Genomic DNA, 16,772 nt, shown 5'->3' on the forward strand with positions numbered 1-16,772 from the left:
AGGTAGGTTGGGCACCGTCCCTGACACTCTGGGACTTGCCCCCGTGGTCCTTGGGCTCGGAGCAGAGAGACTGCAGGGTCACTTGTCCACCCTCCTTCCCCATGTAATGGGGTCACTTGATTGATCTGCCTATGGCGTGTGCTCCCAGATACCTGCCCAGGAATCAGAGGCATCACCTGGGTGCCAGCAGGAGCAGGAGGTCTGGAGTCTTCAAACACTGGGGTGCCGGGCAGGCAGCAAATCTACCACCCAGCGAGGCACTGGATTTAGTGGTGTGTCTGGGCTGTGCATGTCTGGGCACTAAAAGCCTGAGCCCTCGTCTTCTCTGAAACGTCCTTCTTCTTGTGTTGACTCTTATTAGGAAGGATCTGGGGAAATAACTGTTAGTGCCTGCAGGTGGTTTGTGCTCGCTCAGAGCCGTGACGCTGCTAATAAAACTAGCAGGGGAATAGCGGCTCGATTTCCAGTTCGAGGGGCTGAAAAGGAGTTTGACTGCACCTTGAATTTGAGTCAATATCTGTCAAAAAGGAGAAACCTCACAGAGAAGGAGGTGGCAGGTTAGTGCCGTGTATCCTGCAGGACACCTGTGCCGTCACCATTTGATTTCTGCAGTTGTAGGCAAGAACTGTCCGCTCCAGAAAACTTCATTTAAAGTAGTGTTTTACCACAACCAGCCCCAGAGGAGGTTACAACACCGGGCAAAGCTTTTCTGCAACCTCCTGTGTGCATGAGTTGGCCCAGATTTCAGCAGGGCCTGTAGCAATAGGACAAGGGGTGATGGTCTTAAAAGAGGGGAGATTAGGAGTAGATGTAAGGAAGAAATTTTTCACACTGAGGATGGTGAGACACTGTCCCAGGTTGCCCAGAGAGGTGGTAGATGCCCCATCCCTGGAAGCATTCAAGGTCAGGTTGGACAAGGCTCTGAGCAACCTGGTCTGGTTGAAGGGGAGTTGGACTCAATGGCCTTGAAAGGTCCTTTCCAACCCAACCACTCTATGATTCTATGATCGTCTTTGGTTTATTGGCATCAGTGGGCTGCAGCAAAGGCAGCGTTGAGGGCGGCACCACGGAGATTTGGATGTTGTTGGGGAAAGAACCTAACACGCATTTCAGCCTTTGGCTGGTGTAAGGGTCCTCTCCGTTCCCAGTGCAGCTTCCGTCGTGTATGTATCTCCTCACCACGGTGAAGCTTTTCTTCATGGGGGAGGTACTTGCCCATGGAGAAAAAAAATACCTTTTGTGATGTCCTGAAGTTCGACATAAATAGCAGCGAGCTCTGGGTATCGGGGGCCATCAGTCCCTCTCACCCACATCAGGTGAGGGACAGTGATCAAAGTCAGGAACAATAATTTGATTTCAAAAGGGAAACAATAGATTAGTTTTGGTTCAAAGGAATGGATTGCAATTCTGGAAACTAGGATTTGGAGAACAAGGTTCAGTAGTTTTTAGGTTAGCAGGAGAAATGAAATCTGAAATGCTTGAGAGAAGCTGAAGCAGTTGAAAAGATTCAGGCAGGGATCGGTGATTTCCCAGGTTGGGGATGGGAAATAATGATGATTCGCTTGTTGTCAGCTGGGTGCTGGTGTCAGAGGTAGGAAACTGCTGCTGTGTGGTAGCTCTGCAGTTCTTGAATTGAACCTTTAATTCTCCTCATTATTAATTCCCTTTTTCTTTCTTTTTTTTTCTCCTTCAGCATGAAAGACTTTCCAGGTAAGAAATTTATTTTTTTTGAGGGTTTTTTTTTTTAATTTAATATTTATTGGCAGCATATTTTTGTATGGCTTTGGGGCTTCCTTGTGATTCAAATAAGCTGAAGCTGGGACTGGCCATTTGATTTTTACCTTAGCTCAGCTGTTGAGCCAGTTTGCTTTCATCTTTTGCTCCCCAAATTATTTAATAGCTACTCTGCAGAGAGAAAAAACCCTCTGTGCTCTATTAGAAATGGAGCCCACTCCCACCCTGGAGATGAGAGGTCCATGGGAAATTCCTGCCTGTTTGGGGTTTGGGCTGACACCCACTGGATTTTTTTCCAGTTTATAAACAGGGTGGAGGGTGCTCTCGGCTGGGTCTGCCACGGCCTCGAGTCCCAGCTGGTGGAGCTGGTCCTGGCTGTCCCACGGTCACAGCAGCTCCATGGTGTGGGATTTCATTGCGTTTTAGGTTGGAAGCAGCTACGAACCCTACCAGCAGTGACTCCTCCTACAGCGACCGTGCCTCCAGCCGCGCCAGTGCCTACACCCGGAGGGAGAACCGGCTAGCTGCCCTCAGCAGCAGAGCAGAAGAGGAGAGTAACAGGGACTATAAAAAAGTAGGATTTTTTAAATGGTTTTATGAACAGAAGCTGCTTCTTGCTGCAGAAACCTTCACTGAGAGTCTTTGGACAGAAATAGAAAAAGTTGATTTTCATTTTCCCTGTTTCCATTGCTTTTGGGAGTCACACCAGCCTTTTTCAAATGCATCTGCCCTTCAGGGAGTGGAAAAAGGAGAGGGGGTGAAAGGACACGGTGCAAAGTCAGATATCTGGGGGAGGGCGATTGAGGAGTCAGGCTGGAGAAACGCTGGGAGGGATTTGAAAGGAGCAAGAAAAGATACTGTTGAGCCTGTCAGCGTGGCTCAAACATGCATATCCCCACAGAATTATTTTCGCTGCTGTAAAATTACAGAATTATTTTTTTCTATAATCTCTGAAACTTTCAAAATAATCCCTGAAAGGCAGCGATCTGGACTGCTGTGCACATCTACTGTCAACGCAGAGCCCATATGAAAGGGAAACAGTTTAAGATGACCTTAATTCTGAAATATGGTGCTGAAAAGCCTCCCCCTGTAAGCAGCACCCGGCTCTTCCTCACGAACACGTCTGTCCAGAAGAGGCAGGTGGTTTGTCCTCGCAGAGGGATGAGAATTCTGATGGTTCGAGGGAATTGAAGGGAAAAAAATCCATTTTGGAGTGGCCTAAAATTGTCCTCTGTTCTCCTCCTCTTCAAACTAAAAACACACAAGAGCAACTGGGGTGTGTTGGGTTGGGGAGCACAACAGAGTCGTAGGTTCAGATTCATCCAGCAAACACAACTTAGTGCTTTATTATGCTTGGTGCTTTCCCTAAATTAAAAACATCCCTTATCTTTGCCTCTTGGCTGTGTTTAAACACCCTACAAAATTAAACAGCTGTTTTCTTATTTCCTGTGAATTATGAAAACACAAGTAAAACATCCAAACTAGTTCTGTTTGCTCTTCTTCTAATACCCTGACCCGGAGGAGCGATGCGAACCCCGCAGCTGCCTCTGCTCGGTGCTGAGGACGCGTCTGCTCCGAGTCCTGCGGCAGAAGCGGGTCTGCGCGGCGGCCGAGGGGCAGCCGGCTTCATGGAAATCTTCTGGTTTGTATTTCAGTTATATGAAAGTGCCCTGTCTGAAAATCAAAAGCTGAAGTCAAAACTGCAAGAAGCTCAGCTGGAGTTGGCCGACATCAAGTCAAAGTTGGAAAAAGCAGCCCAGGTAAGGCAAGAACCAGCTCCTAGAGTGGAGAAACTGAGCACCGGCCCGTGACAAACCAGTGCATGTTCCAATGTTGGAAAGGATTTAGCTCCTTGGGGGGGAAGGTGCTACAGAAGAAACTTATTTTTCACAGAAATAAATGTGAGTGATTCTGTGAAGGCGGCTGCTTCTCCAGACGAGTGTATCCGTAGCTGCCTGGGCCTTTTTGCAGCCTCCTGGCAGTGCCTCTCAGTTCTCACTGCTCTCTGGTTTTCATTTCCGTAGCAGAAACAGGAGAAAACTTCTGACCGGTCCAGCATGCTGGAGATGGAGAAAAGGGTACGTGTCTCTGCTTTCTTCTGAGCCGCAATCATTGCATCATGTTGCTCTGCAGGGCATAGTAATTTCTTGAAGGAAAGTGTTAATTAAAAGATAAGTTATATTTTTGCCTGGTGGAGCAGTGCACAGTGATAATTGTGTTCTGACCTTTTCAGCAGCTGAGACTTCCCTGCTCTCTTTGCAGAACAGCTCAGTTCTGATGTCTTTCTTTTGTTCTAGGAAGCTGCAGACCAACAGATTATGTTGTATTGTGCTATGAGACTGTTGGTCCATTATGCTTTAAAATATTCTTGATCTTTATAAATAAAGACTGTTTTGGGGTGGTGGGGGGAACGAGGCAAAACACCAGCCGGGTGTCTGTCTTGTGATTATACTTGAAATCTGAATGTGTGGATGCTCCTTCCTCTTCATCAAGCACTCGGATTCACTGCAGTAAGCTGAGCTGACGGGCAGTGTCTGGTTAAATCTCTGCCCTAAGGTTTTATAGATTGGAACCATAGTGTTCATAGGTCAGATTGGAAGGGATCTGAGGAGATCTATAGTGCATCCCAGCAGAGTCAACCAGGTTAGTCAGGGCTTTGTCCCATCATTTCATGAAGACTCTTGAGTGTTGGGTTCCACAGCTGTAGCCCCTTCTTTGAGTTCTTAACTATCCTCATAGTTTGTTGGGTTGGGTTTTTTTTCCCCCTTATATCAGTCAGAACCTCCCCTGCTTCAGCTGGTGGCCATTACTACTCGTTCTCCCACCACCTACCTCAGTGGTTAATTAAAGCTGGAGCCTGACTACAATTTCTCAGTAACTTCCATTTACACATTGGAGGGTTTCCTGAAGCAGAGGTTCCTCCTGAAGTGTTTCATCTCCTAAATTTTTTGGAGCTTTGCTAGATGGTCAAACCATGTGTTTAAATTAAATTCCTGCCTTGAAAGACCTTAATTATTTATGTGTATTGCCACTTGGACACTTGCCCAGGTGGCCAAGAAAGCCAATAGCATCCTGGCTTGGTTCAAAAACAGAGTGGCCAGTAGGACCAGGGAAGTTCTCTTCCCCCTGGACTGGGCACTGGTGAGGCTGCAGCTCGAGTGCTGGGTTCAGTGTTGGGCCCCTGACTCCAAGAAGGACATGGAGGTGCTGGAGCGTGTCCAGAGAAGGGCAACGGAGCTGGGAAAGGGTCTGGAGCACAAGTGTGCTGAGTTCCTGGCTGAGGGAACTGGGGGTGTTGAGCCTGGAGAAAAGGAGGCTGAGGGGAGACCTTGTGGCTCTGTCCAAGTCCCTTGGAGAAGGGTGGAGAGAGGTGGGGGTGGGTCTGTTCAACCAAGGCCCAAGGGACAGGAGAAGAGGAAATGGCCCCAAGTTGTTCCAGGGGAGTTTTAGATTGGAAATTAGGAAAAAAATTTTTACCCAAAGGGCAGTCAGGCATTGGAACAGGCTGCCCAGGGAGGAGGGGGAGTCACCATCCCTGGGGGGATTTAAAAGATGGGCAAACGGGGTGCTGAGGGACATGGGTTGGAGGTGGAATTGGGAGTGATGGGTTTATGGTTGGACTCAGTGATCACTCAGAGGTCTTTTCCAACCACTACGATTCTGTGATTCTGTGAATGTTCCTACAGAAATACAAGACTCTTACTATTCTTTAAAAGAAAATGTACTGTAAGTTTTTCTTCTAAATCCTTGTGACCATCTTCGTTATGAATCCTTGCACACAGGAGAAGCGAGCCCTGGAGCGGAAACTCTCTGAAATGGAAGAGGAGATGAAGGTAGGAAATAATCTATTCACTCTGTCTGTTCTGTTTTTATGCTTTGTGTTAATGTCTTTTGGTATTGTCACCCAGGAGGAGGATATTAAAGGTGTACATGAGAGGGGACCCCTGTTACCTCTGAGCATGTTCCTTTGTGCAGACAGGATTTACTTTAATGGCCAAGTTCTTCGAAGATTAATTACTAATAGAACTGTCTTATTATCATTCATCTGATTGCACCGTATGTTTAATTTGTGATGCTGTTTGATCCGAGAACTGTGAAAGCTGTTCTCCTTAACTGCTTTCCAAAACTAACCTTTTGTGGTATCGATGAGTTTCAGTGTGCTGATCCTCTGTGCTCTGAGTAGTCTGCAGCCCGAGTTAAGCCGTTGAGTTTCTCTCCAGTTGGGTAAGAAGACAAAGCTGGCTTTTGAGATCACGCACGCTAGCCAGCAAAAAAACACAGCGTGATTGTGTTTCTGTGCTCCCCCCCTAAAGCATGTTACTGGGGGGCTGTGTCAGTACCTCAGCCTGGAATAGATTTCAGCAAAGAGGAATTTGTTTCCGGATGAAAAGCGCAGCATGGCTTATTGTCACGGGACATCCACCACCGACCGCTCCTGCGCGTTCTCCTCTCTCTCATGCCGTTGCTTCGAAGGACGGTCTCCTCCTGCCATGGCTGGGATGCCCTGCGAGCGCGGGGCTGGCGGGGAGCACTGCAGAGCAGGGAGCAGTGTGTTTTGCTACCTAAGTGCACCTAAAACTTCACCCTGGTTTCACAGCGTTACATCGTTTTCCACTATATTTTAATGCTCGTATTCACAGAATTCCCCCCTTTGCTCTGTGTCCTGCACTTTCATTCCCTTTGAGCATGACCCAGGTGGGACCAAGCTACCTTAAGAAGGAAGGACCCCATCTGAAAGCTGTGAGGTCTCCCGACATGGTGCACCAATGGAAATTATTTCCAGCCACCCTGGAGGAGATTCCAACTTGACATTTCTATCTGAAGCTTCATACATTTACCGAGCGTACATCTTTGAAGGGACCCGTTGGCTTGTGCTGCATCTTCTACAGCAACAAGTAGAACGATTGGTGGAGTCTTACCATAAAGGCTCTTCTGTTCTTTCACAGAAGAGAAAATAAATGTGGATGTGCTAGCCAGAAGGGGAAGGAGAAAGGACTCAATATGCCTAAATTCCAAATTCTTTGTTCACCGAACAGATAACAACCTTTAACTGCAGAGAGACCTTCCTGTAATTACAGAAATATGACCTTCAAGAGAAAATGCAGACAGCAGCAGTTGGAGTTGCTTCTTCAGCTATGCAGATCACTGCAAACCAGCTCAGTCCATGGAGGAAAAAGACAAATTGGTGTCCTCTAGTGGCCTGTTGGCTTTGAAACATTTATATTGGTTCGGAAAGCAATTAATGAAAGAAGGTGACTGTAGGAACTGTTGGATGCAGCCAAAGCACCACTGGTTCGGGTAGCCCAGAGCTGCAGACTGATGGAAGCCAAGAAGGTGCAAAAGGAGAAGCACTGCCAGAAGTTTGACGTGTTCTTACATTGCCCTGAGAGACATGAGCTAGAGGAGCCTGTGTCTAACTGAAAATGAGCTATCAGGTCCTCGAGAGCTGTGCTTACTCTTTGCTTTCTGCTGTTTTCTCGCTGCAGTGAACAACCAAAGTGGCCTTTTGTTAGTAGAATAAATAGAAATGAAATTTGAAATCTCCCTTCTAAGGTGCTACTACATTTCCACTCGTTTTTGCAAAAACTCAAGCATGTGGTGAGTGCCTGTGTACACTGTGACGTGTCGTTTTTTGACAGCCACTCAATAGAAAGGAGTATAAAATCTCTGAAGATAAAAACGTTGAACTGGACAAGCACTTTCCATATCCACTTTCATTGTGCCTTAAAGTGGGAGAGTCAGCCCAGTTGTGTTTGCCTAGGATGGGATAACCTCCACAGAGCACCTGAGATAATCCCTTGGTGGAAGTCGAGCCCGGAAAACAAATCCATTGATTCAGCTTTGACTTCCATTCCTCCTCGTTGCACGAGCTGAAGAGCTGTTGAGCAGAATCAGAAGGAATAAGTGACTTTTAAGCAAATCCACCAGTTTCCTTTACTGTGGAGAGCAGCAAGAGGAAAAAACCAAACATGGCAGGTTATGAGGTCTGGGGTAATACTGTGGGCTTTGGGACTCTTCCCGCTGGTCTTTGAATTGAACCAGTCCAGCGTGGCTCACATCCAGCTGTTTGATCCTGGAGTCCAGTTCTGGGCATCAGATGTCCTGGCCAGGTCTTTCCCCTTCTTGCAGCTGTCTTCTGAGGAAGAGGAGGCACAGCAGCGGGCACAGGACAGTCCTGGATTTCTGTGACAGAAGCACTTTGTACCTAGAATCATAGAATCATAGACTCGTTGTGAGCTGGAAGGGACCCACAAGGAGCATCGAGTCCAACCAACTCCTGTCTCTGCACAGGACAATCCCAACATTCAGACCATGTCCCTGAGGGCCTTGGCCAAGTGCTGCTGGAATCTTGTCAGGCTTGGTGCCATCAGCAGCTCCCTGAGGAGCCTGTTCCAGTGCTCCACCACCCTCTGCCTCAAGAACCTTTTCCTCATGGCCAACCTAAACCAACTTCAGGCTATGCTTGAGGTAACAAGCTTTGTTCCTGTCGTGAGTTTAACCCCTGCTAACGAAGCAGTCAGGAAAATGAGAGGAGCAGGACAAACTCAGTAATCTCAAAGAAATCTTTGATGCCAAAGCTGCTCCTGCAGACCTGCTCTTGCAAAGGTGACGGAGTGGTGCAGCCTTTTCCTAAGTAACTGCAGAATTTGACTGGAGATAAAGCAACTTGGCTGAGGGAGGAGAAAGAAAATTAGCATTTGCACTGAACTGAATTGAATGCCAAGTGCCTGAGGTCCCAACTTAACACAGCAATTTTTCTTGAAGGTCACAGAAGCTTCTTTATTCTGTAGCAGCACTGCACCTCCTGGCTTTGTACATTGTGCATGCTCTGGGCATTTTTATTTCCCCGAGTGTTGCAGGCACAAAATCCTCTAATTGAAGGCAGGTACAGCTGAACTGAGAAACCTGCTTTCGGTAAGCCAAGTATCAAGCAGAGTGATAAGCAATCACAGCGGTATCATCCAGATTCTGGTCTTCGCCCTTGGCTTCAGTCCCAGCTTCCCAGCCTTTGCTAGGTTTCTCGGATGAATCGAAGGCTGTCCTACCTGCAGCACACACACATTTTTACATAAATGATCTTTCCTATTGTCTGTGGCAGCGTGCTGAGGCTGAGCTGCGTCTCATTGTGCCGTGCCGAGGTTTCGTGCTATATTGGTGTGGAAAAATAAAGATGGTCTCTAAAGCGATCACAGTCCTTTCCACCCCGCCTAGCACGACACCCCGCTTTACATATGTTTGATGTTTTCTGCCAGCCACATGCTCAGCTGTGATAAAACAGAGGACGTTTATTATCCATGGTACCACCAAAAGAAATGGCTCTTCCAGTATGAACCATCTTCCAGCAGCTCCTGGGTGTGATGTATCACAGGACAGATGTGGGACGTCCGTCTGCGTCCTCACCGAGCACAGGGGGAGCGCAGGCTGGGGCGGGTTAAGGGATGGAAGGATGGCTGAGATTTGGTGAGAGAGGATCTTGCTGCCGAGGTGTCCCTGACGCTCTCCTGCAGTTTGTTGGCCGTAGCTCTGTCTCAGGACCTGTTGACTTGTCCAGTGTCGGAACTGAGTTGGCGTTGTCCAAGTAGCAGGAGCTGCTTTGTCACTTTGATGCCCTCGGGGGGCTCAAACCCCGTCCCTCGCTGCACTCACCTGCCTTGCTTCCGTTGGTTTTGCAAAGCTTTTGGACAAGGTATCTTGATTCCTTAATGGGGAGCAGAGGTGCTTTTGGGTAGCTAGAATGGAGCTGATGGATGGGGGCTACACGAAGTGCTTCTCTTTTATACAGGAATGAGCCCTTGGGCAAAATGTCCTGGAATGCAGCAGGTTCCTCACCCACTGCAGCCAGCTCCACATCATTAGCATTGGGTGGAAGTTCATGCAAGTTCTTTGTATCACCCGTGCAGCTTCTTGTTAAGGACAGACAGGGACCTCCCTTTGAGCACTTTCTGCTGATGAAGTGGCAGAAAGGAATCCCCTTCCCAGTAGACCAATCCCCCATCTCCTCCCTGCCATCGCAGGCACACAGGGAAGAGGACACGGGGAAGAACACGTTGGTTTGTGCTTTGGTTGTGGACTGGGGTTTTTCACTTGAACTTGAAACTGCTCTCCTCACAGATGTTTCCTTTCCTGCCTTCCCTCTGCCCAGTGTCTGTGCTCCCTCCTCTGTGGTGGAGGGTTTCTCGTCCATGTGGCCCCGCTGCCCAACGAGCTGTTGGGAGGAAGGAGGACGGGACGCTGCTCCGAAAGCAGCTCTGCAGCCCTCAGCATGTCCTGGCACCACGCTTGGTGTAAATGTCCAGCACATGCTTTTGCTTTAGCATCACCCAAAAAAATGTTGTCCTTGTACAAGAACTGGTGGTGTCCACTTGGCTTTTCCCATTTTCCTGTCTTGCCTCCTCATTGCTTTTATGTTCTGTGTCTCCCTGTTGCCGCTGTTCCTGTGCTAGTCCCAGCTTTGGGGCTCCATTTCTACACTGTCCTTTGCCCACTTGTTTCTTTTGTAACCAAGAATGTTCTCACGTGCTTCAGCTCTTGAATTTTCACCTCTGGAGATCAGAGATAAATTGAGCCCCGTGACAGAGAAGAGTTGAATCTGGACAGGGATGAAAAACCCGCCCACACCCCAGACCTTTTGGCAGGACTGAAGCCTGAGCAGACCCAAGAGCAGATCCAGGGATGTGAGCAGACATGGTGTGGGTCTCGGTGGTGCTGTAGGACAGTGACGCTTTGAGGTGCTTCAGTCTGTGCCTTTAAAATCTCCCATGAAGTTCTGATCGCTCTTCACTACCCAAGACCGGTTTAGCTTTTAGAGATACATGAAGAAAAGGAGTTTTAGAGAAACTCCCAGTGCCAGCAGTGCTTTCAGAGCCCGCGTGGGTGGTAAGTCAGTGGTGAGAGTTCTCACAGTAGTTCCGAAGTCCAGGGGCTATGCGCTGCTGGAGCTCACTGTCTGGGTGAACTAGAACATAACCTGCCAGAAACTGTCCTGCTTTGTGGTGGGAAATCCCTTTCTTTGACCTTTTGAAAGGCTTTGGGGGCCGCTGGAGAAAGGGCTGGTTCCCAAAACATCCTCGGTGTGTTGTAAGGCTTTCCCCATATGCGTCTGAGCTGCTGCCCATCCAGCTCTCACTGCTACTTATTTTTATTTTATTCTCTTTTTTTCTTTTACTGCTTGTAGACTAAATTCACATTTCTGTGCCCTTTTGTCTTCGTGGTGTGTTTTCTCTGTATTTTTCTGTCCACTCCTGTCACTCTTTGCAGAATCTCCACCAGCTCAAACAGATTCACACTCTGAGGCAGATGAATGAGCAACTGCTGGCTGAAAACAGGGCTCTGACCCGGGTCGTAGCCAGACTTTCTCTGCCTGCCAAGCCCTCGGAATCAGAGGAGCTGTAGCTGCTTTCCCTCCGGCTCATCTCGCCTCCCTCTTCCACTCTTCCAGGCAGGTCTCCACTTCCTTGGCTGGGCTGTTCCCTCTCGCCTCATTGCTCTCGAGGGTGGCTGATGAAGCTTGTGGCTCAAAAGCAGCATGTGGCAAAGGATCCTCTGAAAGCCCAGAGCCTGGTGTTCCTGCCTGGCTGAGGGGTTCCACCAGAGGCTCTGTTCGGTCCTGCTGACTCTCGCTCTGCTTGGCAGATGATGCTCATCGCCGCCGTTTTACTAACCGCCCGCATCAGGGGGTTGCCTTGTCCGCGAGGATGGGGGTCCACATCTCCCATCGTGCAGGAGGGAAATTGGAGGCCGTGCTCTGCTCCCTGCCTTGATGTGACAACGTAGAGTCGGGTGGATGGCACTGAGATGGCTGCTGAGGAGTGATGGATCAGCTGCTTCCCTGTGGCTTAACACTGGCAAATGGCTTTGGGGTGGCTTGTCAGTGACAGCGGGTTGGCCACCAACCCCCCCCCCCCCTTACCTAACTTTGAAATAGGTGTTTTATGCTGCTCACAATCTAATTCTTTCTAAATTCAGCTTAGTTCAGTGAGAGGCTGGCAGCCAGAAAATAAGATTATCCAAAGTCAGAATGACCAATCTAATAAATTTCTGGGGATGTTATGAAAAGTGCACATTTTAGGCAGGAAGGTGATTTTTCAAAAACCTACACCTGGGCAGTCCTCAGAGCAGGTTTTCTTGGTCACTTGAGCAAAGAGAACAAGCTCCTTCCCTCATTTTAAAGAGGGTCTGAGTTGAGTTTTTGAGTCCAGGTTCCCAGGCTGCAGCATCCCCTCTGCCTCCCGCGGTCTGGCTACGAGGCAGGAGAAGCAATCGGAGCCGGACCTGATGTGCTTTCTTTTTTCATCTTGTGTTTTAAATTCAGCACAGATCAATTAGTGTTTGAAATCCAAGGACAAGCTTTGCTCTCACACATCACACAGTTAAATTACATCCTTTCTTGGTACTTCATTGGTTCGGTGCTGAAATAAAGCTGTAAGTGTTTCTTTCTGAGGGCCCTGCCTGTCTTTTGCAGGTTGGTAGGAATATTCAGGTCCCTTCAGACGTAGCTATTTTTTAAAAAAAAGGAAGAAGCCGTGTACTCTGGTGAGCTGGAAGTGGCACTAAGGTATAAAAAAAAAATCTATTCTTAGCACACAAATTATATCAAGGATGATTAACCGTAGAAACAAACTAACTAGGGGAATTGTGGCTTCCCCTTTCCGGGAGTCTCAGCTCAAGACCACGCGTGTATCACGGGGGCTGAGGGAAGGGGGGTTCGTCTTCTGTGGCCTGAATTGTGCAGCTGGTCAGATTAAACCATCTCACCATCTTTCTGGTTTAAATCTGCAAATTCTCCAACCTGTCACTGACTCATTCCTTCTCCCAAGCAGTGACTCTTAAGTCGTTCTCCTTCCCAACGTCCTTTGAGATCCGAGAGGGAAAATTAAGCAAAATTATTTCCCGACTCACAGAACTGATGTTTCACAAACTGTAAGTCACCGGTTTCTCCTCGGAAATAGTCACGTTGTGGCTTTCCCCCTGCTGACCCCTCGGCTCTGCCTTGTCTATGGCGCAGGCTGGACCCAGGTGGGCTGATCCTTCCCAGTTTGCTTCTGGCTTTGCAGTTCACTGCTGGTGTCCGAGCTGGAGAAGAGCCGCGTGTCTGCAAGCTCTGCTGATTGTTTTCCAGCTCTTTTAGTAGCTGTGACACAAGATATTACTGGTGCCTGTAAACCCTGTCTCACCGGTGTCCTTAGACATCACAGCTCTGCAGTAATGTCACTGTTAAACCCTGACAGATTTGCCACGCTCTTGCAGCAGTGGTGCTTTTCAAAGAATCTCATTTTCCAAAATCCATGTCATTTCTGAAGTGCCGCTTTCTCCGGTGTCACAGGTGACACGCGGCACCACTGCTCACACCAGCCTCTAACCCAACACTCACTTTACACCGACACTGCATCATGGTCACCTTGATGTCCCCCATCCTGTGCCACATCCCTCCTTACCATTTCCAGTGTGATGTTTATCAAGTTTCAGTTTTCAGGCCTCTGCGTTGCCATCCTGCTTCACATGCTGTTTGTTACAACCAAGCTGAGGTGCTTTGCTTCAGAGGTGGGAATGCCCTTGGCCTGGGAGGAATGAAGTTTATTTATAAAGCTGATTTTTTTCAGAAAGCTTCACTAGGAACTGATGAGTGAGGTTACAGCTGGGAGACTTTTCAAGAAGCACTTGCTTTACATAGATCATAGAATCATAGAACATTGTGAGTTGGAAGGGACCCACAAGGATCATCTGTTCCCATATTCACCAGAGTTGCACTGAAGCATGTGTGTAGGACACAGCCACCATCAGAGCTTCCAGGAAGCTGTCAAAGTGAGGTGGTTGCTCTCTGATGTGGCCTCTGGGAACCTGTGACAGATTATCTCTACCAAAGCAAGTGGCAGAACTCCCTGTAGTTACTTTATTGGAGTGATGGACACATTCAGGACTGCAAAGCCACCCCAAGTGGTGACGTAGAGGACAGGAACTGTCCATCTGCAGACCCCAGTAGGTGGTTGAACCATCCCAGTGTGCTGGACTGGACAGCACTGTGCTTGTTGTGGGTGTTAGATGAAGCTCAGGAGGAAACGGAGGAGTGCAGAGTGAGGCAGCAAGTGCTGTGCCATTCCTCTGGGCTCCTGAGCTCTTTGGTGATGGGCGATGCCTCTCATCTGGCCATGAGAGCTTACAGAGTCACAGAATGATGGGGTTGAAAGGGACCTCAGGAGATCATCTAGTCCAGTCCCCCTGCCAGAGCAGGTTCATCTCGAGCAGGTTGCACAGGACTACATCCAGATGGGTTTGGAGTATCTCCAGAGAAGGCGACTCCACAGACTCTCTGAAAGTTGTGTAGAGTTAGGACACCTGTCCTGATGACAGCCCTGTGGTGGAGGTGTCCCTGTCACACCCTCACTAGGTCCAGCATCACAAGCTGAAGCTCCAGCCAGCCCATCACGTAGTTTTCCCCTTTCCCCAGTATCCACCACGCTGCAGTTTTCCTCTCCTCTCTCTCTCAAAACCTCCTGTCCGGAGCACCCACCAGCAGCGCCAGCGGGGACGGGGTTGGGCGCGTTGGGACCAGCGTGGCTTGTCCTGAGTGTGAAAGGAGGGAATTGCTTCGGTGGGAGCTGGCGTCTGCCCCAGGAGCTGCCTGTGCTCATGGCTTTGGTCATGATGGGGCTGCAGAGAGAGGAATGGGCAGGAGGCTGTGGTCAGAGCTGAAACTCCGGCTTAGGAGGAAGGAGAAGGTTTAGTGGAGAGTTTGAATTTGGAGGAATTCCTCTAAGATCCTCCTCAAGTCACCACTGAGCTCCTACCAGTGCTGTTCCTGCGTGTGACCCCCTCCACTCTGGCTTGTTTCAGCAGCTCTGGGGCTGGTCCTCTCAGTGCTGCTGGCACCCACGGGGTGAGTTTCACCTTCTGTGTCACACCCCAAGACAGGAGCATGGGGTCTCCTTCCAGCCCCCAAACTGCTGGGGACACTCCTGAAGGTCACCTGCCTGCCGGGTGGGAGGCACAGGGAGTCGGGAGGGTTGAGATATGCTGGAAAGCTCTTGTCACAGCTGTTTCTTCCTCTGTTTCCAACTAAAGCTCCCTGGCTTTTGTCTGTGTTAGGACCCTTGGTTGAGCTCCAGCCTGAACCACTGAGCACTGAGGTATCTCCAGTGTCAGTGTGTCCTACCAGTCCTCCAGCTGCAGCATGCGCGTTGGCATTAAACATCTACGGGATCCCAAGGAGATTTGGGTTTATTCTAAAGAGATTTTGCAAGCCCGGCTTGGTCCAGTCCCGAGTGAGAATTTCAAACCCTTGTTTTCCCCTCTAGTCCTGGTAAAATGGAAAAAAAAAAACAAATCAGAAAAAACAACTTTATCGTTTTCTGCCGAGCCCTGTATAACCTCGGGGAGCAGGTTTGGGATGAAACAGCTCAGAAATGGTTCCTGCCTTCCCAGCTCCGGGGCTCCCCAGCTCCTTGCTCTGCTCCAGTCCCCTCCGGACCCCTCCACACCTGACAGACAGTTTGTAAAAGTCCTGGAGATGTGACAGAAATCACTGACGTGCACCGTGTGCTGGGTGGAGGGGATGTGACCTCCCTGCTGTTCCCCCTGAGCCGCAGGGTTTGTCCAGCCGACAGCGCCAAGCTGTGATCCCACCTTGTCTTTGTCTCTCTGCAGATTTTGACAGAGCTGAAGTCAGACAACCAGAGGCTGAAAGATGAGAATGGAGCCCTCATTCGTGTCATCAGCAAGCTCTCCAAATAGGAATCCTGAGCAAAGGCAGGACGAAGAGGGGTGCCCTGCACCAGCTGCCAACCTCGCCACCAACCCTCCCCTCCTCTCTCCTCCTGTCCAGCGTACAGCAAGCACTTCAGCCATGGGATCAATCTGTCACACCTGCCTTGCCCGCCCTTTGCTGTACATTCCCTTTCTGCCCTTGTTTCCCCCACAACACACACCCCTGCCATGTTATTATTTTTAATTTAAGCATGTCATGGTATCTTGGACATTTTATTCAAGGGAGAAGAGAAATGTGAGGACTGGGTTTGAGCTGCCGAAACTTCATCTTCCAGAAGCCCAGTATTTGGTGTTGGACTCTGATCTGGAGTAGGTAGCTCCTGCTTTCAAAAGTGACGCCTAAAGAACTAATCCAGCACATCCAGGCCCTTTCCAGGTGGGAAATGTGAACCTGACTCGGAGTATGCACATCAGCCCACCTGAGATGTGGGACTCTGGTTAAGATGTGATGCTGTGAAAGCCTCCAGGGCTGATTTCTCTAACAGGCTGATGACAGCTGCTTTGCACAGAGACCTTCTTCTCCTGTCACCCCAGTAGACCGAGTCTTTGATTCAAGATCAGGAGTCAAACCTGTTCAGTAACACCAGTGCTGACTCTCGGCATCAGACCCCTTATCCCTCTCCCTGCCTTTCCTCCACAGCCTGGGGCATGTGGTATCACGTTGTGTCCTTCCAGGGCTCCTGTCTCAGTAGTTTGTAGCATCTGCTAATTGCATCTGGACTCTTGCTCCTCAGGACAGGATCTATCACAGGTACCAGCCTCCCTGTCCTAACTGGGACGTTTTCCTGCTATTTTCATGAAGGCAGAGCCCTGTAGAGGAGTCTGACCTGGTATTTCAGGTACTTTGCTTTGATTTGCAGCAGGAGGCTGACCAAGTGAAAGGCAGCACTGGTTGGTTTGTACAGGGAGGGAATGCTGGAGTCCAGTCCCACCCACCCATCTGTTGGTGAAGAAGCTTGGCCCATCTGGGTTTCAAGGCAGAGGAGCATGAAGCAGTGATCACTTGTCCTCCCATGTGCCTTGGAAAGCTGTGGGTGCATTGGTGGCAGGGGGACAGGAGCTTCTCTTGGGCTTGCTGGTAACTATGGCTAGGATGAAAGTCTTTTAATCTGTCAGAAGCTTGCAATAAGCCTTGACCTTGAAGGAAACCTCAAAAAAAACCCCAAACCTTTGTAATGTTATACGTATGCAGAACAGTTTGAAATTGTTCTCTCTATGGGCATTTAGACAGTGGCTCCTCTACGTGCTCTGTGATTTTGATGATAGCAGCAGTAACC

General features: G+C 49.1%; 1 protein-coding gene across 1 annotated transcript; it reads left to right on the plus strand.

Moving 5' to 3' along the window:
- Positions 1-1,693: 1,693 nt before the first annotated feature.
- Positions 1,694-15,462, plus strand: LOC104525740 (protein phosphatase 1 regulatory subunit 12B-like; the record flags this gene model as incomplete). Its single annotated transcript, XM_010168975.1, has 6 exons — positions 1,694-1,710; positions 2,161-2,308; positions 3,390-3,494; positions 3,759-3,812; positions 5,517-5,567; positions 15,376-15,462. Coding segments are annotated over 6 exons (462 nt in total), but the record flags the coding sequence as incomplete, so codon positions are not given.
- Between the last annotated feature and the right edge of the window lie 1,310 nt (positions 15,463-16,772).

The sequence above is a fragment of the Antrostomus carolinensis genome, unplaced genomic scaffold, assembly GCF_000700745.2.
Source record: "Antrostomus carolinensis isolate BGI_N321 unplaced genomic scaffold, ASM70074v2 scaffold18375, whole genome shotgun sequence".
Lineage (NCBI taxonomy): Eukaryota > Metazoa > Chordata > Aves > Caprimulgiformes > Caprimulgidae > Antrostomus > Antrostomus carolinensis.